This window comes from Citrus sinensis, chromosome 5, assembly GCF_022201045.2.
Source record: "Citrus sinensis cultivar Valencia sweet orange chromosome 5, DVS_A1.0, whole genome shotgun sequence".
Lineage (NCBI taxonomy): Eukaryota > Viridiplantae > Streptophyta > Magnoliopsida > Sapindales > Rutaceae > Citrus > Citrus sinensis.
Genome location: NC_068560.1, coordinates 34469417 through 34494179, shown reverse-complemented (window position 1 = coordinate 34494179; position 24763 = coordinate 34469417). Strand labels below are relative to the sequence as shown.

General features: G+C 34.8%; 3 protein-coding genes across 5 annotated transcripts; 1 reads left to right on the top strand and 2 right to left on the bottom strand.

The window, feature by feature from the left end:
• Positions 1–130: 130 nt before the first annotated feature.
• On the bottom strand, positions 131–2812 carry LOC102621092 (5-formyltetrahydrofolate cyclo-ligase-like protein COG0212). Its single transcript, XM_006473018.4, has 6 exons — positions 2288–2812; positions 1790–1880; positions 1325–1551; positions 1138–1213; positions 911–1036; positions 131–372 (listed from the first exon to the last, which is right to left on the bottom strand). Exons 1-6 carry the CDS (start codon positions 2690–2692, stop codon positions 224–226), a joined length of 1074 nt encoding a protein of 357 aa, XP_006473081.2. The 5' UTR covers positions 2693–2812; the 3' UTR covers positions 131–223.
• Positions 2813–6978: 4166 nt separating this feature from the next.
• Positions 6979–12924, bottom strand: LOC102620539 (polypyrimidine tract-binding protein homolog 3). 3 transcript variants are annotated; one of them, XR_370181.4, is made up of 16 exons: positions 12725–12924; positions 12344–12411; positions 11949–12020; positions 11766–11842; positions 11529–11610; positions 10323–10446; positions 9922–9986; positions 9765–9814; positions 9564–9605; positions 9395–9446; positions 9237–9285; positions 9105–9118; positions 8211–8318; positions 7966–8109; positions 7354–7819; positions 6979–7185 (listed from the first exon to the last, which is right to left on the bottom strand). XR_370181.4 is itself a non-coding variant. In XM_006473016.4 (15 exons), the coding sequence occupies exons 2-15, from the start codon at positions 12398–12400 to the stop codon at positions 7415–7417; spliced, it is 1341 nt and encodes a 446-aa protein (XP_006473079.2). In that variant the 5' UTR covers positions 12401–12411; positions 12725–12924; the 3' UTR covers positions 6979–7414. The 3 variants fall into 3 exon arrangements, 2 of the variants coding, with proteins under 2 accessions (XP_006473079.2, XP_006473080.2); XM_006473016.4 differs by having other exon boundaries at positions 6979–7819; XM_006473017.4 differs by having other exon boundaries at positions 6979–7819; positions 9264–9285.
• Positions 12925–17382: 4458 nt separating this feature from the next.
• LOC102620254 (uncharacterized) lies at positions 17383–23697 on the top strand. The gene is made up of 8 exons (XM_052442483.1): positions 17383–17889; positions 17998–18078; positions 18193–18281; positions 18364–18438; positions 18781–18842; positions 18925–18981; positions 22470–22658; positions 23293–23697. The coding sequence occupies exons 1-8, from the start codon at positions 17767–17769 to the stop codon at positions 23376–23378; spliced, it is 762 nt and encodes a 253-aa protein (XP_052298443.1). The 5' UTR covers positions 17383–17766; the 3' UTR covers positions 23379–23697.
• The last annotated feature ends 1066 nt before the right edge of the window (positions 23698–24763 follow it).

The window sequence follows — 24763 nt, the reverse complement described above, 5'->3', positions numbered from 1 at the left end:
TTCTATTTCTTGATATCATACGGAAAATTGTAGCCCTCGTATTAGTCCAAAGATAAACAAGTTTTGTGGAGAAAATTTTTGTTTTGAGTAAGAATTTTAATCTCTTGTCATGTATATCAGAAAATAAAAATGAATGATAATCAGACATCATGTATAAGAGCAAGGTACTAGAAATGGAATGTCTACAATTTCTAGTGTCTACTTTTCTACATTTACAAACACATTAACGCCTCCTTTTGGCCATTGGGGGCAATTTCTCTGATGGACCACAAGTTTGTTCCTTCCCCGTCTCCTGTTCAATTCTACCCTTGAGCTCCCTAAGTATCCGAATTTGTCCCAGCTTCTCCGGGGACAATTTGTCCCAGTAGATCCCTACAGATGAAAAAGGTTCATTCGATGTAATATTTCCCCTGCTATATATACGTATATAATTGACAGTACATCTAACCGAACCATGCATCTCTCAAGATTTTATCCAAAAGTCAGCATGGCCCAAACAAGTCACATTACCCAGTGCTCGAAAATAGTATTTTAAAGCTCTTGTACGTTCTCTTTTACTTGTGTGGATAGGGCATATGCCGGTGTTTATATGATTATATCTTTGCAGTAATTCTTTCATTCATAAGCTTAATTTACTGTGATTGAGATGAAATCCATTACAGTCATCATTCAGTGGAAAGAATTCTCTGTTTTTAAGAATTTCTTTGTTCTAAGGTCCCCCTTCATTTCAAAGAATTAATCACTTCAAACTAAGGTTATTGGAGTATAGGACTATATGCTTTTCACAAGATGATTCATATTTGAAAAGCAGATTATTTCAAAAATTGCTTAGTATTGCTGAAGAAATCTTGAAATGAAATTAACACAGTGATGAAACACAGAGAAAGGGAAAATAAGAAGCCGTGCAAACCTTGAGGCTTTGGGATTGTTGTGTTGGTAAAAATGACTTGGGTGGGAGTGCATATGATGTCCACAGGAACATCATGTATCAGCAGTTTCTCCACTGGAATATCATCTACCAATTGACAGTCATGCACTAAAGAGCAGTTTATAGATTAGATTCAATGCAATACACAAACAGAATAAAGAGAACTAGATAAAATAGAGGCAAGAAAATTCTACAAAAACCGCATTTACCAGAGGTGACAACAGGTGTTGAGTCATCAATGGCACCCATATATCGTAGCATCCCATATTCAAGTTCTGCAAATCCCTGCAACAAAAATCAATTCAATTTAAAAAGTTACTCACCTTCTCCGTCAAGGGAAAGAACAATGAACTAGATAACGCAATAACGAAATAAGACAAAGAAATGTGTAGTTACCTCTCCCTTGCCAAGTCGAGCCCCCGTCTTTGGATTAACAGCAACGGAACCAATGACAATTAAATCCACTTTGATAATTTCATCCAGTCCAATCTGCTTTCCGTACTTGGCTACCCCAACAGAGGTACACGCCTCATTGATGGTGCTAGGACTTAACATGCTGGAATCGAGCACAGAGAAAAACCCCGTCCTCAAACGGGGCTGTGGAGTTAACAACTTTTTTCCACCTGTGCACCGATGATCATTTCAACTCACAGTGATGTATTAAGCAACGAGATTACTATGTCAGTTGTCACTACACTCACTACCGTCGCCAGATTTCCATTGTAACAATTTGGAATTTTCAATTCACTGGTGTAATAAATATAGATTTAATCATTCATAATATTTATTAAAAAATAAAAGATTGATAAAGTTAAATAAGAATTTTGGCTATCACTATCATTATCATCATGGATAACTAACCAGAAAGTGTAAGAAGCCTGACTTGCTTCTGGGGAGAATCCGGGTTAACCTTTACGCAACCCGCGACCCGAAATTCCTCCAACCCGGTCAACTGCCATAACCCAATTTCGGACATCAAAACAAAATAAAGTTAAATACTTTAAAGGGATAATAACACTTGAGTCCTGAGCTTTTGTGAAACCACAAATAAGCACACTGTTTAGTCGTTTGCATTTCTTTTCCTCGTGGGTCCCTACCGTTAGATTCTCTTAAATATAACGATTCCTTGATTTAACTGTTATACCTGAACCATGTGAAATAAACAAGTTTCTATTTTCTAGAGAGGTGGTATAAGTATATAACAATAAAATTATTCATCTCACTAACAGATTCTTCACGAATACTGCGATGACCTGTGTGAAAGCTAATTACTAACTATGCTATTATTTGTGATATTCAGGGACCAATATTATAAAATAAAGTCGAAAAATAAAAATCAGGCGATGGACGATTCACAACATTTTTGGCGGCAACAGAAGCCCCAACGAAATTTGGGATCCGATGATGAACGGGTCGCGGGTTCTGGGCGATGTTCTGGACCTCCATTAAATCCCAAATCCTCTTCCGGATAATCCATTTCCAGGATTTGGGGTCATCTTCCGCACCCGACTCCGTCTCTCTTTCCGAAGTCTCTGCCATCAAATCTCTAGCCTTGGCATCCATGCTTAGCCGCTCGGCCTCGTAAGCCGACTCGTCGAATGCGACTCCGTTTCGCGCTTTGTTATTTCCCAGCTTGAAACTCAATGTGAATGGTTTCTTTTGGGAAATTGAGGAGAGACGATTGGATTTGCGAGATTTTGTGATTAAATAATTATTGGGTTCGAAGGTGAATGGAGCTGATACTCGGATCAGATTTGAGTCCATGATATCTGAGCTAATGAGCGTGACTTGTGATCATTCGCGTTTTGGGTAACTAGAAATAAGATAAGGAACGAAGAGTTCAGATTTGGAATTTAAGTTGATCAATGTGCTCTGAAAGCATTAGATCACAAGTTATTTGATAAGCTCTAAGATATTTAATTGTGATTATAGACAACTAGAAATGTACCACCACCCAACAGCTGGATTGGAGCGTGTGGCTGTTAATCACAAGGTCGAAGGTTCAAGCCCTTCCTCTAGCAAATTTCATGTTATTTTTGCCATTTTTAATAATTCATAATGGATTGAAGTCTCGATTTTATATTATAACTAGAAAATAGAATCGTGCTTTACGCGGCTTTGAAAAAATAATTTAGTATTATTTTTTTTTACTTTACACTTGATGAAACTGATAAATAATAAAATGAGAGAATATATTATAGAGTAATTTTATTCATTCCAATTGTGTGTGTGTACAAAACAAAAAAATAAACTCTCCTTTTATAGTTACACAATCACTCCATGAAATTAATGAAAAATTATGGATCATAATTTCTTATGAGATAGTAGGAGTTATAGGGAAGTTAAAGGTTGCTAATGAGAGATAGTGGGGAGACTAATAGATATATGTTATGAACATCCACATTTATTTTAATAAATATATAATACTCCCCATTGGATATTCATTACAAAGAATATGTCTCATTAAAACCTTTACATAATTGTTATTGTGTAATAACAATTAAATTAATTATAAGAAGATGAAACGTCAAATCTAAAAGAAAATTTCTCTACTTATTAGATAATAGAAAATATAAAAAGATGAGAAATAGTAATGTCACATCACCTTTTGTAGTCCCATCTTTATATATATATATAGAAGCTATTAGTCAGCAACAAAAATAAAAAAAAAACGCAAGATAAAGAATAAAATGAGAGAATATATTATAGAGTGATTTTATTCATTCCAATTATGTGTGTACAAAACAAAAAGATGAGCTCTCCTTTTATAGTTACATAATCACTCCATGAAATTAATGAAAAATTATGGATCATAATTTCTTGTGAGATAGTGGAAGTTATAGGGAAGTTAAAGGTTGCTAATTGGAGATAGTGTGGCGACTAAGAGATATATGTTATAAATATCTACATTTATTTTAATAAATTCATAACACTCCCATTTAGATGTTCATTACAAAGAATATGCCTCATTAAAATTTTTACATAATTGTTATTGTGTAATAACAATCAAATTAATTATAAGAAAATGAAAAGTCAAATTTAAAAGAAAATTTCTCTATTTATTAGATAATAAAGAATATACAAAGATGAGAACTGGTGATGCCACATCACCTCATCAAGTCCCAACTTTATATATATACTAGAAAATATAACCGCGTTTCACGCGGTTTTGAAAGAACAATTTAGTATTATTCCTTTTTTTTTACTTTACACTTGATGAAACTGATAAAAAATATGAATTGATTTTTTTGTAAGATGAGGTAGCCTTATATATAAAAAAAAAAAGCTATTAGCCAACAATACAAATAAAAAAACAACGCAAAATAAAGAATAAAATGAGAGAATATATTATAGAGTGATTTTATTCATTCTAATTGTGTGTGTACAAAACAAAAAGATGAGCTCTCATTTTATAGTTACATAATCACTCCATGAAATTTATAAAAAATTATGGATCATAATTCCTTGTGAGATAGTGAGAGTTAAATGGAAGCTAAAGGTTGCTAATGAGAGATATTTGGGAGACTAAGAGATATATGTTATAAATATCTACATTTATTTTAATAAATTCATAACACTCCCCCTTAGATGTTCATTACAAAGAATATACATCATTAAAATCTTTACATAATTGTTATTGTGTAATAACAATCAAATTAATTATGAGAAGATAAAAAACCAAATCTAAAAGAAAATTTCTCTATTTATTAGATAATAGAGAATATACAAAGATGAGAAATGGTAATGCCACATCACCTCCTCAAGTCCCAACTTTATATATATACTAGGAAATGGAACCGCACTTGTGCGGCTTTAAAAAAAATTAGTATTATTTTTTTTATTACTTTGTACTTGATGAAACTGATAAAAAATATGAATTATTTTTTAAAAATATGACGTAGCCTTATAAAACTAATGTTATTTATGAAAGTTAATTATTTTTTTGTTAACATTAAAAATATATATTAATGTGTATAGTTAAGTGTACACAACCTTTTCATCAATAAAAATTATGTTCACACTAATCAACTCTCTATTTTTCTTGGTATTAACAGACTCCCACATCTTACAAAGTCTAACCCTTATCATCCCACTATCTTTATCATTGTTTAACTCGTGAAAAAAAGAATACTCCATGAAAAACACAATACTAAAAATTTAAATAAGTCAAAAAATAAAAACACAAGAACATTTCTAAAGAGGATGTTGGTTAAATAATAAAAAAACCCAAACATAACAAATCTTAAATGCTTAATATTTATAGAGTTTGAAGAAATCAAAAGATACTAAATAAAAGGTTGCATAATTAAATATGAGATTATGACATTAAAATCAGGTCCTAGTGGCATCGGTGAGGAAAGATGAATGAACCTTTCTTCCTATATTAATTAGTTGATGTATTTTAAACCACTAAAGTTTAGTTGTTGGCTTAATAAAATAAATGAATGTTTCAAAACTTATAATTAATTTATTATTAATGGTTATATATTGTTGAATTTAAATAGAAAGAGAAAGAGACATGTAATTTTTTGTAATCTATTAATTATTTTCTATTTTTAATATTTTGTAATGTAATTATTTTTTAATCTCAACCAATAGATTAGATAATAGAACATATAAAAAGATGAGAAATAATAATGCCACAAATCTTAACTACTTAATATATATAGAGTTTGAAGAAGCCAAAAGGTACTAAACAAAATGTTGCATAATTAAATATGAGATTATAGCATTAAAATTAGACTCCAATGATATTGTTGAGGGAAGATGAAGGAACATTCCTTCCTATATTAATTAATTGATATATTTAAGCCACTAAAATTTAATTATTGGCATAATAAAATAAATAAATATTTCAAGATTTATAATTAATTATTATTAATGGTTACATATTATTGAATTTAAATAGAAAGAGAAATAGACATGTAATCTTTTATAATCTAATAATTATTTTTTATTTTTAATATTTTGTAATGTAATTATTTTTTTAATATCAACCAATTTATTAGATAATAGAGAATACAAAAAGATGAGAAATAGTGATGCCATATCACATTCTCTAGTCCCAACTTTATATATATATATATAGATTTTTAATATTTTGTAATGTAATTATTTTTTAATTTCAACCAATATATTTGATAATAGAGAATAAAAAAAGATGAGAAATAATGATGATACAAATCTTAAATATTTAATGTTTATGGAGTTTGAAGAAGCCAAAATGCACTAAACAAAAGATTGAATAATTAAATATGGGATTATGACATTAAAATTAGGTTCTAATAGTATTGTTGAGAGAAGATGAAGGAACCTTCCTTCCTATATTAATTAATTGATGTATTTTAAGTCACTAAAATTTAATTGTTGGCATAATAAAATAAATGAATGTTTCAAGACTTATAATTAATTATTATTAATGGTTACATATTGTTGAATTTAAATAGAAATAGGAAAAGACATGTAATCATTTATAATCTAATAATTATTTTCTATTTTAATATTTTATAATGTAATTATTTTTTAATTTCAACCAATTTATTAGATAATAGAGAATATAAAATGATGAGAAATGGTGATGCCACATCACCTCTTGTAGTCTCAACTTTATATATATATATAGATATAGATATAGGTATATATAAATTTTTCCAAATTCATGTCTGTTCTCAGCAACTATAGTACCAATTTCATTGACGAATTTTGGGTTTCCTGCTTGGATTAGACCATGGGATTTGCGGCTCACAGACTTAGAATGAATTGTTGAATTTCATCACCAGTGGGTTTACCAAATGAATTAATAACATCCCATAATTGAGAAAGCGAAAATGCTAATTGAAAACTCATCAGATTTCCGCAAGGTCATTGACATTTTCCTAAAATCCATCTGCAAACTTCTTAATATTTAGACACTCTGACGGTATACATTTATAGTGAGGAGGACAAGAAGCAGCTATCGGGCAGCCTCTGAATGGAGAGGGAGGGAGGGAGAGAGATTGAGAAAGATAGAGAGTATAGGTGAGAGAGAGGAAAGGAGTATAAGCAGAATGTGGACTGGAAGCAAAATTCTTTTTAGATCATAAATCAACTGGGACAAATGAGGTTTGGTTTATGAATTCAGAATACAACAGTACCAACCCCATCAGCATGAAATACAAAGATATTTACAACTAATAATACATGAAACTTTGAAAGCCCTAGCTCAGGAAAAGGTAGTACAATTCTCTCTCTCTTTCTACTCTTCAAATTGACCAAATCTGCAAAAATCTACCTCAAATTAAACAAACCTAAAAAAAGGGTAGCCAGTACATGCACTAGAAATGATATGAAATAAAGATAAAAAGAAAATGAAAACGCATCCACCAACGCAAAATAAGCAAAACTACTGTTACAAGAGATAACATCGAAGGAGACTGTTCACCTACATCAAAATGTCCTTGTTTATATGAATCCTTAACTCACGTGGCTTAGCAAATAGTCAATGTTTTACTGCGAGTTTTCCCTTATTGACTGTAACTGGGAGAAGGAGATTCGGATTATAGACCCGCCAAGTGAGCTAGCATGCTTGCACACAAGGGCTTCAGTGGCCTGCTCCTCGGTTTCAAAGAGGACCAAGGCCTGCTTCTTCCCATTCATCTCAAAGAGCTTGGTATTCACAATGGTGCCATGCTCCTCCAGGTGGCTCACAATTTCCTCTTCAGTAACATCTTGTGGTAAAGTGGAAAGGTGGATCATCTTTGTTGGGGAGCAGCAGTAACGATAGTTCTTTGCGGCATTACGGTTGAAGCGGTTAAGGTTCGAGTTCATGTATTCATGTGTGTCAGCACCTTGAGTTATATTGGGATGCTTAGAGAAGTTGACCTCTAATCGCTTCCCAAATAGTAAGGCTCCCTATATCCACCACAACAGTAGGCATACAGACATACTTTAGAAAGAAGAGTGCCCACTATCCACTAATAAAATAGAATTCACTTTATACGATATAAATACTTATTTGAATTTACTGTCATAAAAATATTCATATCGTAGTAACAAACCTTCAGAAAGTGCACCGCCAATTCAGCCTGGAAGCCATCGCCCATCTGAACAAGAGCATGATCTGGTTTATTGCGGAGGAGTTTGATTCTTATGATATTTCCATAGAGGGAGAACAAGTTAAAAAGCTTATCCTCATCTATTCTCTGGAACACACAACATTTTGTCAAGAATGGAGGTCACGAATCAGTTAAACTTTGAAACCCCAGTGAAAAAAGAAACAAAATAGAGATCAAGGATAACTTACATCAGAATTGAGATTGGAAACTAAGACTGTACACCTATCATTTGTCCCTGTTATTCCAGGAGGTAGACCTCCGCCAAAGGCGGCTGCAATTGCAGCTGCATTGGCCATCTGGATTCAGGAAAAGAGCAAGAAAATCTTGTTGAATTAAGGCTGAGGCCACTTTAAGAACTATGAATCAATATAAAATTTTTCCAGAAAAATCATAAAGCATATTTATGACAACCACAAGCATCTTAAAAGCAAGAATAATCACCTTGATGGGGACCAACCAATCAACAACATCACACACATCTCACACTTCTATTAATGTCAACAAAACTCCACAAAAAATAAATAAATAGATACATAATTGATTTGACATCTGTATAATCTATACTACAGTGTAAATGACCTAAATATAAACTAGGTAGGGTTCTAAAGGAAATTTTTGGTTGCATCACCACCTCTTTTTCATTCATCTTTTAACTTCAGAACAGTAACACCAATGTTGCTGTCAGAAATATGGTTGCATTCAGTGTCCACAACCCTCCCTCAATGTGGAAAAGTTAGTCCCCAGTTAAAATTTTCCATCAAACCCACTATTCACACAGAATCTAAATTATATCTTGATTCTTAACACATGAAATTGAAGGACCTATTTTCCAATTCCAAGGGCTAGCAACAAAACCAAATGATATTTACTAAAAATTTCCAACAATTAGGCAAAAGCAGTACCAGAATATATGATAAGATCATATTTCGAAAAATGACTTAATAATAAGAAGTGAAGGTGTAAGGCCACGCCATAGATGTTCTATATATATATTCCCACATGTCGAAATAGAAGCAAATATCCACCAGCTCACAAAGAGTTGTCTTATTTAGTACTTAAACCATGATCTGAGTGCTACCAACCTGTGGAAATGCAACTGGAAAACAGAAAACCCAAAAAAAGGGGGGAAAAAATCCCAGTCAGCTAGTGAATGAAATGAATACAATTAATGAGCAAAAAGTAAAATTTGGGTGTGCAACTGCCAAACTAAGCACCTGCCCTTGCTCCAGGAGCGTACATACCTCCTGCTTCGCTGTACCCAGACTGTCGCACCAAAAATAGGTACAGAAGTTAACATTTGCAAGGAAAAAACACCAACTAAACCTTCAAATAGTTTTCAAGTAAAAGAACAATAATCTGAGAGGAAATATACTTGTGAGGGTCTGCCTTTCTGTTCTGCAGGAAGATTTGGATTTGTGAAGTCCCTAAACAAAAGAAACAGAAAAATGAAAATTATATAACATTCAGCAGAACTAAGAAGATATTAATGAAATTACAGAAGAGCAAATTGAAAATCCAACAGGCAGCGGATTACAACTTACCTTGATCGCTCATTATTGTAGTTCACTTGTAACTCATCAAGGCTGAGACACAAAAAAGAATAAGAAATTAATAAACACAAATGGGAGAACAATAAAAATCAAACGAACACAAATCCATATGCATGCCAGGTAGTTAAGCTGATCAATGAAAGATACTATGTCACAAATCAAATATAATTTCCAGAGTGTTTCATAACCTACTTTGAGAATTGAATGTCCAGCTGACAGCAACCATCATAAATATTACGACCCTACAGAAAAACAGAACGTTAAAAATCTTTCTAGAAACCAAACCACCAGAGACTCCAAACAAACTAGCAGTTCACTGTAACTTGTGAAGCAAAAGATCCAACAGTACCTGAAGAGAACTTCTAGCTACAACAGCACTCGGACGTAATTGATACTGGATAAGTGCTTGAAATCCTACACACAGTTTGCACAACATGTTGAAAAAGAAGCAAAAAGAACTTTCAAAACAACACAAAACGCACAGCTATATTGGAGTGACTGTGGATATCTCTTAATTAAAAGACATAAGAAATGTCCCAAAAAGCAGTCCAAAAATCATATTTAAAAATTAAAAAACACAAAGTTCACAACTTAAGAGGAACTTTAGAACACTGGTCATCAAAACAAATGAATTTAAAAAGATCCATCAAACAAAAAAACAAAAATCTGTCAACACTTCGCGATTGAATTGAGAGCTAACTTTCAAAATTATAGAGATAAAAGAGAGAAAGAAAACTTGAAGAAGCTGACCAGCTGACTTCTGGAATGTGACGATCTTTTCCACAAATCCATGAGGAGAAAAAACTTGATGCAGCACTTCCACAGTAATAGGATAAAGCATGTGATGAATTGTAACTAAGAGAATTCGGTTCGGCTATGCATCCACAGAGTGCCCAACAGCAGACCAGCAAAGAGACAGAAGAGAGAGAAGAGAATAAATAGGGGTATAGATAGAGAGAAGGGGTTATATAGAGAAGTGATTAGTAACCATGCAACATACAGATGGTGCTTAAAACATAATGAAATTGAAAACATAACATATTTAATGGTAAACGAGCAAGAAAGTCCAAAATTTTTAATTTGTTGGTCACCACATTCAGAAAATAGGATCCACTATTAATTCTGAGCCAAACTGCTACTTTGTCAAATCAGAAGAAATAAAAGAAAAGAAGTAAATAGATCAGACTGCCAAGTTCTCAGTTGTAACAAATAAACAAGCTAAAAGATGTTTCTTTTTGTTTGACCAAACCCCAAGCCAAACTACAGATTCTCTAATTTGAGGAAGGAAATTGATTCTCTGAGATGACAGTCCCCTAAATTGAAGAGCCTAAATAGCTTCGCACAGTATGGTGGTAGAAGAAGTGATTAGTGGGGGAAAAAAAACCTAAATTCTCTTTCCCTCGACAAAAGACACCCCATCCCTCAAGCCCTTCACCCTCAAATAATGATTATCAAGAAAAACGGACAATATTAAACTAAAAATAGTAAATCTAGGGAATGGGCCTTCACAAGTAGGACATATGGAGACTGGCACATTTTCACCATGACAACAATGGAGTCCACAAGAACTTCATATCTGGAGAATGCTAGGAGTAAATCTGGTGTAGTTCAATAGATTATAAATAAAAGAGATCCTTAGATACTTTTTATTCAGAACTGAAATATAACTATACACCGTGTTCGACACTCCATAAAAATAAATAAATAAAAACCAATGAACCAGAATAGACAAAATGCTCTCCTATACATGTTTTAATCAGCTGATGACTTGGATTTAATGAATTGTCCTCAACATACAGGGTGATACCATTAGACAACAGATTCTGTAGAATCCTGAATGGTAAAATGATCACTGTCATAAAAACGAGAAAAAAGACTGTCCTGTTCAATCTTTTTTCCTGGAAAGCAACCATGTGAATGAAATTTGGCCCCAATACATCAGGAAAAGGTACCAACCTCATCACCTCGTCCTTGAGCATTCTGTTCCATTGTTGTTAGTTCCTGATGTGATGAAAATTGGACATAAACATTCCTTCCCCTGGAATGTTATTGCATTAAAATCAGACATATAGTTCCATAAATTGCAGTTAACAGCTCAAAACATCCAAAGGCCATATTTAAAATAATAAATGTCATAATCATCCTCAAAAATGGTTCCAGACAAATATTCAAAATATACATATATATTTTCACCTGATGGTTGGCTGCACATTCGTGTAAAATTGCAGAGCATTGATGGCTGAAGGAACATCTTGCATTTGGAGAAGAGCCTATACAGAAAGCAGACATGATAAAAGAAATCAAAACAAAAAATTTGGCTCATGTCAATAAGTAAATAACTGTCTTTACCATAATGCAAAATAAGTGAAAAAAAACCTGATTTTTTGCACGAAGCATCACAAGCTTAGTTATGACTCCAAATGGTTGGAATAGCTGAAGTAAATCATTCTGGTAAAATCAACAAAATTTCATTAGATGCTGTGTGGACAACATGAAGAAAGAATAATGCTAGATAATCATAACGTTTATCAACTGCTTAGGAAAGATACTCTCAATGTGCTCCTCATTCTAGCAATTTAACACATAATTCTTTACCTTAGATCGTTAAATTGATCACACAACAATCCACTTCCACAAATAACTACTCTTATAATCTTTTGGAACCCATTCGACAATTGAGCATTCAAGCACTATACAGGAAAGAATTAATTAAAATTAATTAAAAACTTACAAATTCAGTTGAATAAAAGAATAGAATAGATAGTACATACTTCAGAAATCTCGTGTCCCACATTGCGAACGTGAATAACCTTGGACGGCTCTGTCATCTTAAATCACACTAAAACAAAAACCACAGTAAAACACATCATTTTGAGCTTCGAATACAACATTGATCGCTAATTGCCTCTGAATAAAGACTTTTCACATTAATTAAGTATTTAATCTTTTCCTAAAATCTATAAGCCGGCGTATTCCAGTAACTTTCAGACTTTAAATCAGATTAAGAGTAAACTCAGAAGCCTATATATATGTCTATAAAGGTCAAATAACTATTCCGGGGTAATAATTACAAATAACTAATTTTCTGGGGAAACAAACAGAGTGAGATCTTGAAATCGGAGAGAGAGAGAGAGAGAGAGAGAGAGACTTGCCTGAGACAGAGAGGAAGAGAGGAGAGAGAGGGAGAAAAATTAGAAGTGAATTGAAGTAGATCGAGTGCTTGTTCGCATGTTAATGTTGTGCCTGATATAGAGAGTCTGATTGCGCTGCCCTATCTATCTATTTCTGTCGTCTCGCCCTACGAGCGCACTGACTTCTGGTTTTGGGAGGTTTATTGGCGGGCCCCATATCACTTCGCGTCTTCACCAATTATATTAACTTTTTTTTTTTAATTTCCGATTCTTTTCTAATTTAAGGTTATTAACAATAATGGATTTTTATCTTTAAAAAAATATTTAGAAGAAAATTTTCTCTCATGTAAGCCCTTGAACTCTTTATAAAATAAAATAATTTACCACTCTAGTTATGTGGGGTTCTTGTTTAGAGAATGAAATAGGGTGACCAAGATAAATGTGTTTGCTCATACATTATCGTGCTCTCCTCCAGAGTAAAAGCGAGCAAATGGTTGAGCATATCATCTCGACCAGGATGCTATTGGTCACCTCGACCAGAATAATATGTGGTGACCTCGAGCACATCACCTCGATCAGGATACTATTGGTCACCTCGACCAGAATGATATGTGGTGACCTCGAGCACATCACCTCGACCAGGATGCTATTGGTCACCTCGACCAGAATGATATGTGGTGACCTCGAGCACATCACCTCGACCAGAATGCTATTGGTCACCTCGACCAGAATAATATGTGGTGACCTCGAGCACATCACCTCGACCAGGATGTTATTGGTCACCTCAACCAGAATAATATGTGGTGACCTCGAGCACATCACCTCGACCAAGATGCTATTGGTCACTTCAACCAGGAAGTTACCAGAAAGCACGATTCAGTCAAAACATTTTCTCTGAAATATTAGGGCCCATATTCTTAGTGGGCTGAAAATTAGTTGTTTTCTTGAGAATCCTAGGGGAGAGGATAAAAACCGCTATAGTTTCCTATAAAAAGGGGAAAGGGGGATTTCTGGGAGCTTTCTCTCTCTCTCTCTAAGCAACTGAACCCATTGGACATTTTTCTCTCTCTACCACAGAGAAATTTCTCTTTCGCCTGTGATTTCTTTAAGATTGATTATTTTGAATTCTTTTCCTTTAAATTTACTTAAAAGCTTTTTTGTTTAAGGCAATCATAATTAAGCCACATGAATTGTGGTATGGATTTTTCCAAATAAGACCCGAATCGCTGACTTGAGCGTCGGAGGGTTCTCGCCGGAAAAACTTCTGGCACCTCCTGACTTTGGTTGTGTCCACAGGCTCACAAGTTATCTGCTCATGGATCGTCTGCTCATGGTGCTAACTAATCATCAGCTTCCCACCAAACAAATTTAATGATGATGCAGGGATCTGAGATTTGACAAACTCATCCGGATTTCTTGCATCAACATTTGGCGCCGTCTGTGGGGACCGGTACGAGAAGCCAATTTTTCGTCTCTATCAATTTTCATTAAGTCGAAGCAAATAAGAAAGTTACAGTGCATAAATGGATGAGCTTGCTTAAACAAGGAAGCAAAAACCTTAAATGAGAGCACATTGAAGGCACACGTTTGTAGAAAACAGAATAGGTCAGAAGTTAAATTTTTATTTACAAGCAATTTCTTTCATGAAAATTTAATTATTTCTCTAAATCCTACTATGTGAGATGAGAATACCTTATATTCATTAAATTGATTGTGCTCATATTAGGGCTGACGGTATAACTTAGTGAACTTGATTTCTTGAAAGTTACTCAATATGAGAATGATTTAAGAAATGAGAGCTAGACTAGCGTTGAGAAGCCAATCAAAGTTTACTTCTAAGGCATGCAATGGCTCACTAAGTCTCAAAGCCTGTTTATGGCGAGACCAGAAGCCAAGCGTGTCAGGATCTACTCGACCAAGCGAAGGCGAGTAGACTCCCAAGCATCGAAGAACTTCTAAGGCATGCAAAGGCTCACCAAGTCTCAAAGCCTGTTTATGGCGAGACCAGAAGCCAAGCGTGCCAGGATCTGCTCGACCAAGCGAAGGTGAGCAGACTCCCAAGCATTGAAAAGTTTCTAAGGCATGCAAAGGCTCACAAAGTCTCAAAGCCTGTTTATGGCGAGACCAGAAGCCAAGCGTGCCAGGATCTGCTCAACCAAGCGAAGGCGAGCAGACTCCCAAGCATCGAAGAACTTTTAAGGCATGCAAAGGCTCACCAAGTCTCAAAGCATGTTTATGGCGAGACCAGAAGCCAAGCGTGCCAGGATCTGCTCGACCAAGCGAAGGTGAGTAGACTCCCAAGCATTGAAAAGTTTCTAAGGCGTGCAAAGGCTCCAAAGTCTCAAAGCCTGTTTTATGGCGAGATAGGAAGCCAAGCATGCCAGGATCTGCTCGGCCAAGCGAAGGTGAGCAGACTACCAAAATTCCAAAAATTTTTTAGTACGTGCAAAGGCTCCAAAGTCTCAAAGCCTGTTTTATGGCGAGACATGAAGCCAAGCATACCAGGATCTGCTCGACCAAGCGAAGGTGAGCAAACCACCAAAGTTCTAAAAATTCCTAAGGCATGCAAAGGCTCACCAAGTCTCAAAGCCTATTTTATGGCGAGACCAGAAGCCAAGTGTGCCAGGATCTGTTCAACCAAGAGAAGGCGAGCAAACCACCAAAGTTTCCAGTCTTGATTCGTTTCACTCTCAACACTAGAAACTGGGGGACTGGTGTTTAGAGAATGAAATAGGGTGACCAAGATAAATGTGTTTGCTCATACATTATCGTGCTCTCCTCCAGAGTAAAAGCGAGCAAATGGTTGAGCAGATCATCTCGACCAGGATGCTATTGGTCACCTCGACCATAATAATATGTGGTGACCTCGAGCACATCACCTCGATCAGGATACTATTGGTCACCTCGACCAGAATGATATGTGGTGACCTCGAGCACATTACCTCGACCAGGATGCCATTGGTCACCTCAACCAGAATAATATGTGGTGACCTCGAGCACATCACCTCGACCAGGATGTTATTGGTCACCTCAACCAGAATAATATGTGGTGACCTCGAGCACATCACCTCGACTAGGATGTTATTAGTCAGCTCGACCAGGAAGTTACCAGAAAGCACGATTCAGTCAAAACATTTTCTCTGAAATATTAGGGACCATATTCTTAGTGGGCTGAAAATTAGTTGTTTTCTTGAGAATCCTAAGGGAGAGGATAAAAACCGCTATAGTTTCCTATAAAAAGGGGAAATGGGGATTTCTGGGAGCTTTCTCTCTCTCTCTCTCTAAGCAACTGAACCCATTGGACATTTTTCTCTCTCTACCACAGAGAAATTTCTCTTTCGCCTGTGATTTCTTTAAGATTGATTATTTTGAATTCTTTTCCTTTAAATTTACTTAAAAGCTTTTTGTTTAAGGCAATCATAATTAAGCCACATGAATTGTGGTATGGATTTTTCCAAATAAGACCCGAATCGCTGACTTGAGCGTCAGAGGGTTCTCGCCGGAAAAACTTCCGGCACCTCCTGACTGTTGGTTGTGTTCACATGCTCACAGGTTATGCTCATGGATCGTCTGCTCATGGTGCTAACTAATCATCAGCTTCCCACCAAACAAATTTAATGATGATGCAGGGATCTGAGATTTGACAAACTTATCCGGATTTTTGTATCAACAGTTCTCATTATTCTTATATTATTTAGTTAACCTTTGCCTTGTAATGAGTAATCTATTTACAGTTAGAGGTGTGATGCATAATTAATCAATCCAAGATTAAGTTGATGAGTTTGGAACGTGGATTTGACCTAAGATGACCAAGTTATCAAGCGTTTAGTGAGTAAAAGTGTTCAAACGATTAATCACTATTACATCTAATTTTCTTAATGAGAATAGTTTAATTTGGAATAGATTTGATTTTGAGTGAAACAGAGTGAGGATAAGTATTAATAATAACGCAAATTAATAGATATGTTGAATATGTGTCATTCATGTGTGTTTATATTAATTTTTTTTCACGTAATTTATTTATCACATATGTTTACAAAAGAAAAAATTGTTCACGAGGTGGTTATTTAAGTAATTATGTTTTGTTTCTAATGATTTTGAAAATTTTTACTTATTTATTTACTTTGAGAATGATGTTTGGTCATGTTTTAATTAATGATTTGTATTTTATGCCTGATTGATGTTAGCAGTACTTAGCAAGTCAGTGTGTAACTATGTGTGTTAGATAGGGTGTAGAAATTTGACTTATGGATGTTTTACGTAAATTTATATAGTACTCCATATTTTTTAATTTTTTTACGTAAGTTTGATGGAAAACAATATTCCAAGATATTTGTTTTGTCAATGATCGGATTTTTTTTGTTCTTCTTTTAATGAAGTTCAGAAGGTAAAACATACGTCTGTTGTTGTAATTTGAAGCCAAATAAAACCATTGGGGTTCAGCCCAACCTGAATCATTGTGTCGGACTTCGGTAATCGAACAGGTTGTTTATCTTCAGAAATAATAATAATAAAAATTCGACGTAGGTGGCGATCTGCATTTCGATAATGCTGCAATACAGAAACGACGACGCTTTGACATTGGTGTACTTCATGTGAACGTGTCAATTCCTCAATCACCATTAAAACCCTACGCTTAGTATGGTCCATAGGCATTTTTCCCGTTGATACCATGAGCGGGTCCAACAAAATCGAAAGTACAAGCACGTCAGCCACGTGGATCTGCCACGTCATCATCATCCAAAGCAGTCTCGCAATCTCAGACTCTCAGTTCAATTAGGCGGTCTCCTAGCCGCTACGACCGCTTTTAAAGTTTAAAAACTTTTATAATTTTCTTTTCCTCAATTTTTGAATTTTTGTCGCTCTTGTTTTTCGTTTTGCAGCAGCAGCTGGGGCATATTTTATAGCTGAACATGCCCAACTAAAACGACACCGCACCGCTAAAACCCTAGGCTTTAGATCTGTTAGCTCGAAGCATAAAAACAGAAGCTTTCATTTTGTGATTTTGTTGCGTGAAATTTGAAATAAAAAAGAAGAGAAAAACAAAAACAAAAGAAGAAGAAATGGATCGGTACCAGAGAGTGGAGAAGCCGAAAGCGGAGACTCCGATTAACGAGAATGAGATTCGCATTACGACTCAAGGAAGAATGAGAAACTACATTACTTACGCCACCACTCTGCTTCAGGTCTCCTCATTTTTGTTCTTTTTTTTTCTAATTGATGAATAATGTGAGATGTTATAATTTTATTTATTAGTTTGAATAATAAATAGATTTTGTTTATTTATTTAACAGGAGAAAGGTTCTAACGAAATTTCTCTCAAAGCCATGGGGAGAGCCATTAACAAAACTGTTATGATTGCTGAATTGATCAAGGTGGGTCACTAGGAAACACAACTAATATTTATTTACCAACGGTTAAGGATTCCTATTTGACTATTTGTCTCAACCTGTAGTTGTAAAAGCAATGTAATTTGTTTTATTTTTCAGAGAAGGATTGTGGGTCTCCATCAGAACACAGCAATTGGTTCTACTGATATAACAGACATGTGGGAGCCACTAGAAGAGGGCCTTCTTCCGTAAGAAAGTTTAGCTTTTGCTATTGTGGATGATTGATTTGTCTTCGTTGTTATTTTGCTTATGTATTTCTCGCTTGTGCAGCCTGGAAACTACTCGGCATGTATCGGTGATAACTGTTACATTGTCAAAGAAGGAACTGGATACATCTTCCACAGGGTATGTTAGAGTTATAAGTAAATCTAAAACACATTAATTATTTGCTTATATGATTGAACAGATGTACTTTTTATTGGATTGTTGTAGTAGATTTGGACGCAAATGATAAGCATCTACATACTGTGTTTCTTGAGAGATCAGGCCTTTTTGTATGATCTTCATTAGTTTCTTTAATTACAGTATAGAAACTGAAGGATTTTAATTACCTTTCAATGGCAAATTTGTTTATTTAGCTATAAGTTTTGCCACATCATGGACCACTTTTTATGTATAGATTTTGTTGTATTCTAAGCCACTTTTATTTACTTATTTGAATTAAATTGAATTCTTCTACTTTTGCAGGTATCAACCACCTATTCCAGCTGATCAAGTGAAACCATGGGTTGAAAATGATTATCATGGAGGTAAGAGCATTTATTTTCATTTTTTACTGATTTAATCTTTCTGAATTTATTGATGGATATGACTTCACTTTTGTGGATGTAGAGGGCTCTCCTGGCATGCCTGGACGAGGGGCCGGCCGAGGAAGGGCTGGAAGTGGAGGTATGTTACACAAACGTGATACTTTATTTATTTTATTTATTCTTTTTCAATGGAGGGGATGTCATTTATAGGTGATTACAATCATCTTAAGTCATAGGGGCAGCACATATTTTAGTTATTTATGGCCTTTTTTTTTTAATCGCTACGAGTACTTTTGAATATTGCTTCTTTTGGTGTGGTGTAGTTGTGGTATACTATTACGCAATTACTCATGTGATATAGTTGTTATATTGGGGTAAGCATCCTTATAGTGTTTTAAATTTAAGAGTTAAAGAGAATTCAAAATTGACAAAGACACTAAACTGAAGTTGTAGATAGTTTTTAAGACTAAATAAATTTCATATTCATGGAATTATTGTGTGTAGAATACGGAATCAAACTCACCAAATAATCACAGAAAAATAAAGGATACAAGAATTTTACGTGATTCAGCAATTATGCTTGCGTCCATGGGAGTAAGAGAAAATAATCTTATTACTAAAAATTATTAGAGTACAATTTTTGAGTGAAGAAACCTCACTTCCCAAAGTCCAAATACACCCAATACTCTCACACACACTTGAAAGGAAAAATCTTTTAAATACACTTGCTCTCTAATTGCTTATTTTCTCAACAATTCTTCACTTGAATTGTTTCTTTTTATTTTTGGGATGCATTCACTAAAGGAGTGCCTTAGTATTTATAGGAGAGTTTCTCCTCTTCATTTGGCTAAGCACATACTCAAATTTTTATTTTTCAACATTTGTTTGGTGGCTTTTGAAAATTACCTGCTACTTTGTCAATGATTTCCGCTACTGCAAGCCAAAAGTCTTTGTAAACTTCATTGGCAAAATAGTCTTTAATTGCAAAAATCTTCAATTTCACCCAACAAGCCAAAAGTCTTCATGCTTTTTTACTTTAATTTTGCTAAAATTTGAGCCGACTATTAGTAAACCATCATCCCTAAAGTGGTTGTGTCCCTGTGACTGTCTACGTACCCGAAATTTAGGATCATGCCAAACGTAGTTTATAAAATTTTCAAAACTCAACACATTTGAAAGATTTGAATTAATTTCAAAAAATGTTGAAATTTTATTTTGGAAATCACCTTTGTCAATATATATGACGGATTATCTTTGGTGTCGATTTTTTTCAACAGCAAAACATTGCTCTCGATAATCTCCCTCACATAATGGTATTTTACATTTATGTCTTTTATTCAAGCATCTATGTTTGGTTCTTCTTCAGGAATATTGTGCTTTGGTTATCATAGAAGACCTCAATATTCTCGTGGATTACTCCCAAATTCGTTAACAAGTTTTTTAACCAAATAGCTTCCTTTACAACCTCAGTTGCTGTCATGTACTCTGCTTTCGTGGTAGAAAGAGCAATTGTTGACTGTAGAATCGACCTTCAACTAATTGAACTTACACATAATGTGAATACGTAACTCGTTGTTGATTTTCACTTGTCAAGGTTTCTGGCAAAATCGCAATCACAATACCCAACACATTGTTGACTACAATCCTTTTTAAACAATAATTCAACATCAATTGTCCCGTACAGATATTGGAGAATCCAATTCATTGCAAACCAATGATTTTTACCTAGATTATGCATGTATCGACTATTCATACTCACGACTTGAGATATGTCGGGCCTTGTGCACACCATAACATACATAAGACTATCCACAACACTAGCATTTAGAATACGAGTCATGTAGTCGCACTCGTCTTGAGATGTAAGATATGAAGAAAAACTTAATTTGAAATGAAGAGTTAGAGGAGTAGAATTTGGTTTGGTTTTGTCATCCATACCAAACTTTTCTACCGCTTTCTTCAAATGGGACTTTTGAATCAACCATATGCTCATTTTTTTTGTCTATAAGAATTTCCATCTCGAGTATTCTCTGTGCATTACTTAAGTCTTTTATCTCGAACTCAGAAGCCAATTGCTTTTTTAATCTTTCAATTTTACCTTTATTTAATTTTACCTTTATTCTTTAAAGGTATAAGCATATTGTTGACATGGAGTAACAGATGGATGAAAGTTTCATCTTGTAGTGTTCTAAATTAAACACAGTGATTATGTTCACTTCTGGTGAATTTCTATTCTTATATAAATTGATTAAATCTCTTGTACTACTGTCTTGGTGATTGTTTCAATCAGTACAAGGATTTGATCAATCTGCACACATGATTCTCCTTTACAATAACTTTGAAACCATAAAACTGAGCCATATAGATTTCTTCTTCCAAATCTCCATACAAGAATGTCGTTTTAACAATTGAGCCAACTCTAACTCATATTCAGCCGCCAAGGCAAGTAAGTTACAAATGGAGTTTTAAACTGGAGAGAACACTTCATTATAGTTAATACCTTCCTTCTGAGCAAAACCTTTTGCTACGAGCCTTGCTTTGTACTTTCCTTCCGTACGCAGTCATAAAGACACAACCACTTTGGATATAATGGTTCACTAGTAGTTGGTTCAGATTTTAGTAAAATTTTCACCGAGATAGAGATTTGTTAAAGTAAAAAAGCATGAAGACTTTTGCAATTAAAGACTATTTTGTCAATGACTTTTGTAAAGACTTTTACTTTGCGGTGGTGGAAATCATTGACAAATTAGCAAGCAAAAAGACTTTTTGTCTTGCTGGCCACCAAACAGATGTTGAAAAATAAAAAGTTGAGCATGTATTCCTTCAGTGACTGCATCCCAAAATTTGAGAGAAATAATTCTAGTGAAGAATTGTTGAGAGAGTGAGCAATTGGAGAGAGTGTGTATTTGAGAGGTTTTTCCTTTCAAGTGTGTGTGAGAGCATTGGGTGTATTTGAGTTTTGGAAAGTAAAATTTTTTTACTCAAATATTGTATTCTAATAATTATTAGTAATACAATTATTTTCTTTTATTCCTGTGGACATAGTTATAATTGCTGAATCACGTAAAATTCTTATGTCCTTTATTTTGTTGTGCTTATTTGGTGCACTTAATTTCGCATTCCACACACAGCAGGAATCAATGACTTTTGTTTAGAAAATAAAATGTACTAAGAACTTTATAACTAAACCCTTCATTAAAAATTTTGGAGAGGAAAGAAAATTTATAAAGAATTTAGTTAATTGCACAGAAGGGAATCTATTGGCTAATGCAAGGAAAAATTTAGGACAAACAATATATGGTTTACTTGAGACCATATTCCTGTCTCTTTTGCATGAGCATTTTCACTTTTGACAATTTGGTTTTAAATTTTCCTATCTATTTTTTGTCCTCTCAGCACGGGTGAAAAGTGAAATATTTTTTCTTATAGCATGTGCAGCCCATGTTTGCTGTAATTGTGTCTGCTAGTAATCAACAGCACTAGTAGTTTACGAAAAAGGTGGATTCCATTGTTTTACCATGCCGCAATTTCATTTACCTAGCATCTGCTTATTTTGCAACTTACTAGCTTTAATTTAATAGCATGATGAAACATTAATTATGATTATTTTTGCCTTGTTTGTGATAGTAAATAATAATGGAGTGGTCGAGTACAATGGAGATGGTGGGCGTTGGTATGGTGGCAGAGGTCGAGGCCGTGGAAGAAGCCGTGGTGGTTTTCGTGGGCATGGAAGAGGCTACAGTGGTAGGTATATGCAACAAGAATCTGGTGGTTATAATGACTATGGTAGAGGTGTTGCTTCTGCTGAAGGCCGTGGTAAGCTTTTACATTCTCTGTTACTGTAAATCTATTTTTTCTAAATACATATACCAAAAAAAAAAATAAAAAATTGACACTGATATCAAATACTAATATATTATCTTATTGTAGAGTTCAACTCCCATGTTGGGCTTTTGAGTGCTTGTGATTGATGGGTCTGTCAGTATTTGCTTGATGTGACTAACTCTTCTATGCTGGTATGATCGGATTGTATTTTTGTGGTGAATCCATAGTTTCTCTGGGTTTTGATTAAGTTATTGGGGAGTTTTGTTGTGATGGGTTTTGCCATGCTTTTGTTTCATATCTTCATGCATTATGTTTCTGGCTTTTTGGTTAAGTTTTACTTCTTTAGTGTTATGTAATTAATTCATGTCATTTTGCCTTCTTGTGTGTTCTACTTGCATGGCTATACAAATCCAAATGCAAGTAAAAGAAAATATGGCCTTTAGACAATACCTCTGGGTTTCGATCACCTGTTTTTAACTTTGGATTTGCTCTAGTGAGTTCAGTTGCAGCAAATACATGGGGGTGCATTGCACAATATTTTGCTCTCTTTAGTTAAATTGATATATACTCCTTTTGGAGTATAATATCTTCTGCAAACTGTAATTAAACTACTCAAAACCTGCAGGGCGAGGACGTGGACAAGGCAGATTCAGAGGCCGTGGACGTGGTCGGGGTTTCAGATATGATGGGCCGATCCCGGCAGCAGCCTGAGCCCTAGACTATGAGGTATAGATTATGGTTTAGGTTGCAAAAAGCTTCGGATGCCTGCTCTGTTGGTTGCTGACTATTCTAGGAGGGACACTAGGAAACAAAACAAAGAGAAAGGAAAAAAAAAATTTGGCCTTCCGCCTGTGAAATTTTAGGCACATTAGTTACAGTGAGCTCTCTCTCATTGTCTATAGTAGCCATGTTTTTGTAGTTTGAAGTAGGAATCCTTTTCATTTATGTTGCTTTGACAGGATAAATTTGAGTGTTGTATACCTTTTTCCATTTAGAGTAATAATAGAGCAGTACATTCTTTCATTTTTAATTTAAATGTCATAAATAGGAGATTACTTGATTTTCATCTCAGAAGGTGGAGTAAAAAGCTGTGTAGCTTACTTTATTTATATTCAGTGAAATGACAATATTAAATTTTTGCTCCATTTCAGCCAACAAATGAGAAATAAAATTTAAAGGCCAAATTAACATTCCTCCAAAACACCAATCTCAGTGTTGTAAGAAATAATGGTCTCCTTGACCTGCATATACATGGTTTGAGAAAATTCTTTGTATGCAAATGGGATAGATTCTGAGGCTTCAATTCATTACCACGCTTGAGATTTTTGGATAATTCTATTTGAATATTTGGTTATGAAGACTATTCAGCTAAAACCGACTTGAATTTTTCTCGATCAATGTTGTTGGTAACCAAGATCTTGTTCGTTGAAAAAGATACCAGGTGTTAACCCCATCCAAATCAGCATAGCTGTAATGGACTCACTCTTACAGCTTTCCAAAGCATCCCCAGATACTCTGGTGAATTCTGGCATGAGTCCCCTAATGCACAAGCAAGTTAATCCGCTTATGGTGACTGTTTTGAACATTGTAGATGAGCAAATGATCAGGTATTCTCCTGTGGATGGCGTTGTTTGAGAGAAAAGAGGCAGCCAAGTAGACTCTGGGAAGAGATCTTTCACAGGAGGAGGCAAAAACAGATTGAAGGGTTTGTTTCTTTTCCATTTACCAGTTTCAGAAGAGAAGATCTCCAGTTCTAATTCAGAACAAACATGCTCAACCACCACAACTTGGTAATTCTGATGCTCATTGGCAGTTAAGCCACACCTGACAACATTTCCAGTTTTGCAACTCTGGGGAAAGAAAGAAGGTCTCGCTGGTTGGAAGGTTTTAACACGCGATAGATCAGCTCTTTCTTCTTTTGACCGGTCAAGAGAAGCAACCCGTTACACGTAGGGTTGGCAATGGGAATGGATGAGATTTACTAATTCCAGTGCGTATATGCAAATGGGATGAAAAAAATATTATAGTCCCGTCCTCATATTTTTTTTGAGAAAAAAATATGTTATAATCTCGTCCCAAAAGAGATGGGATCTTGC

What these genes read in the sequence shown, in the direction of transcription:
- LOC102621092 (XM_006473018.4), bottom strand. Translation starts at nt 2,692, where the DNA reads ATGGACTCAAATCTGATCCGAGTATCAGCTCCATTCACCTTCGAACCC. An exon ending in CTTCTGTTGCCGCCAAAAAT is followed by an intron (nt 1,881 to 2,287) that starts GTTGTGAATCGT and finishes GGGTTATGGCAG; the next exon opens with TTGACCGGGTTGGAGGAATT. An exon ending in AACAATCCCAAAGCCTCAAG is followed by an intron (nt 373 to 910) that starts GTTTGCACGGCT and finishes TTTCATCTGTAG; the next exon opens with GGATCTACTGGGACAAATTG.
- LOC102620539 (XM_006473016.4), bottom strand. Translation starts at nt 12,400, where the DNA reads ATGACAGAGCCGTCCAAGGTTATTCACGTTCGCAATGTGGGACACGAG. An exon ending in TGGGACACGAGATTTCTGAA is followed by an intron (nt 12,021 to 12,343) that starts GTATGTACTATC and finishes TGATTTTACCAG; the next exon opens with AATGATTTACTTCAGCTATT. An exon ending in AGAAAGGCAGACCCTCACAA is followed by an intron (nt 9,286 to 9,394) that starts GTATATTTCCTC and finishes TTGGTGCGACAG; the next exon opens with TCTGGGTACAGCGAAGCAGG.
- LOC102620254 (XM_052442483.1), top strand. Translation starts at nt 17,767, where the DNA reads ATGGATCGGTACCAGAGAGTGGAGAAGCCGAAAGCGGAGACTCCGATT. An exon ending in TGAAAATGATTATCATGGAG is followed by an intron (nt 18,843 to 18,924) that starts GTAAGAGCATTT and finishes TTGTGGATGTAG; the next exon opens with AGGGCTCTCCTGGCATGCCT. An exon ending in AGGAAGGGCTGGAAGTGGAG is followed by an intron (nt 18,982 to 22,469) that starts GTATGTTACACA and finishes TGTTTGTGATAG; the next exon opens with TAAATAATAATGGAGTGGTC.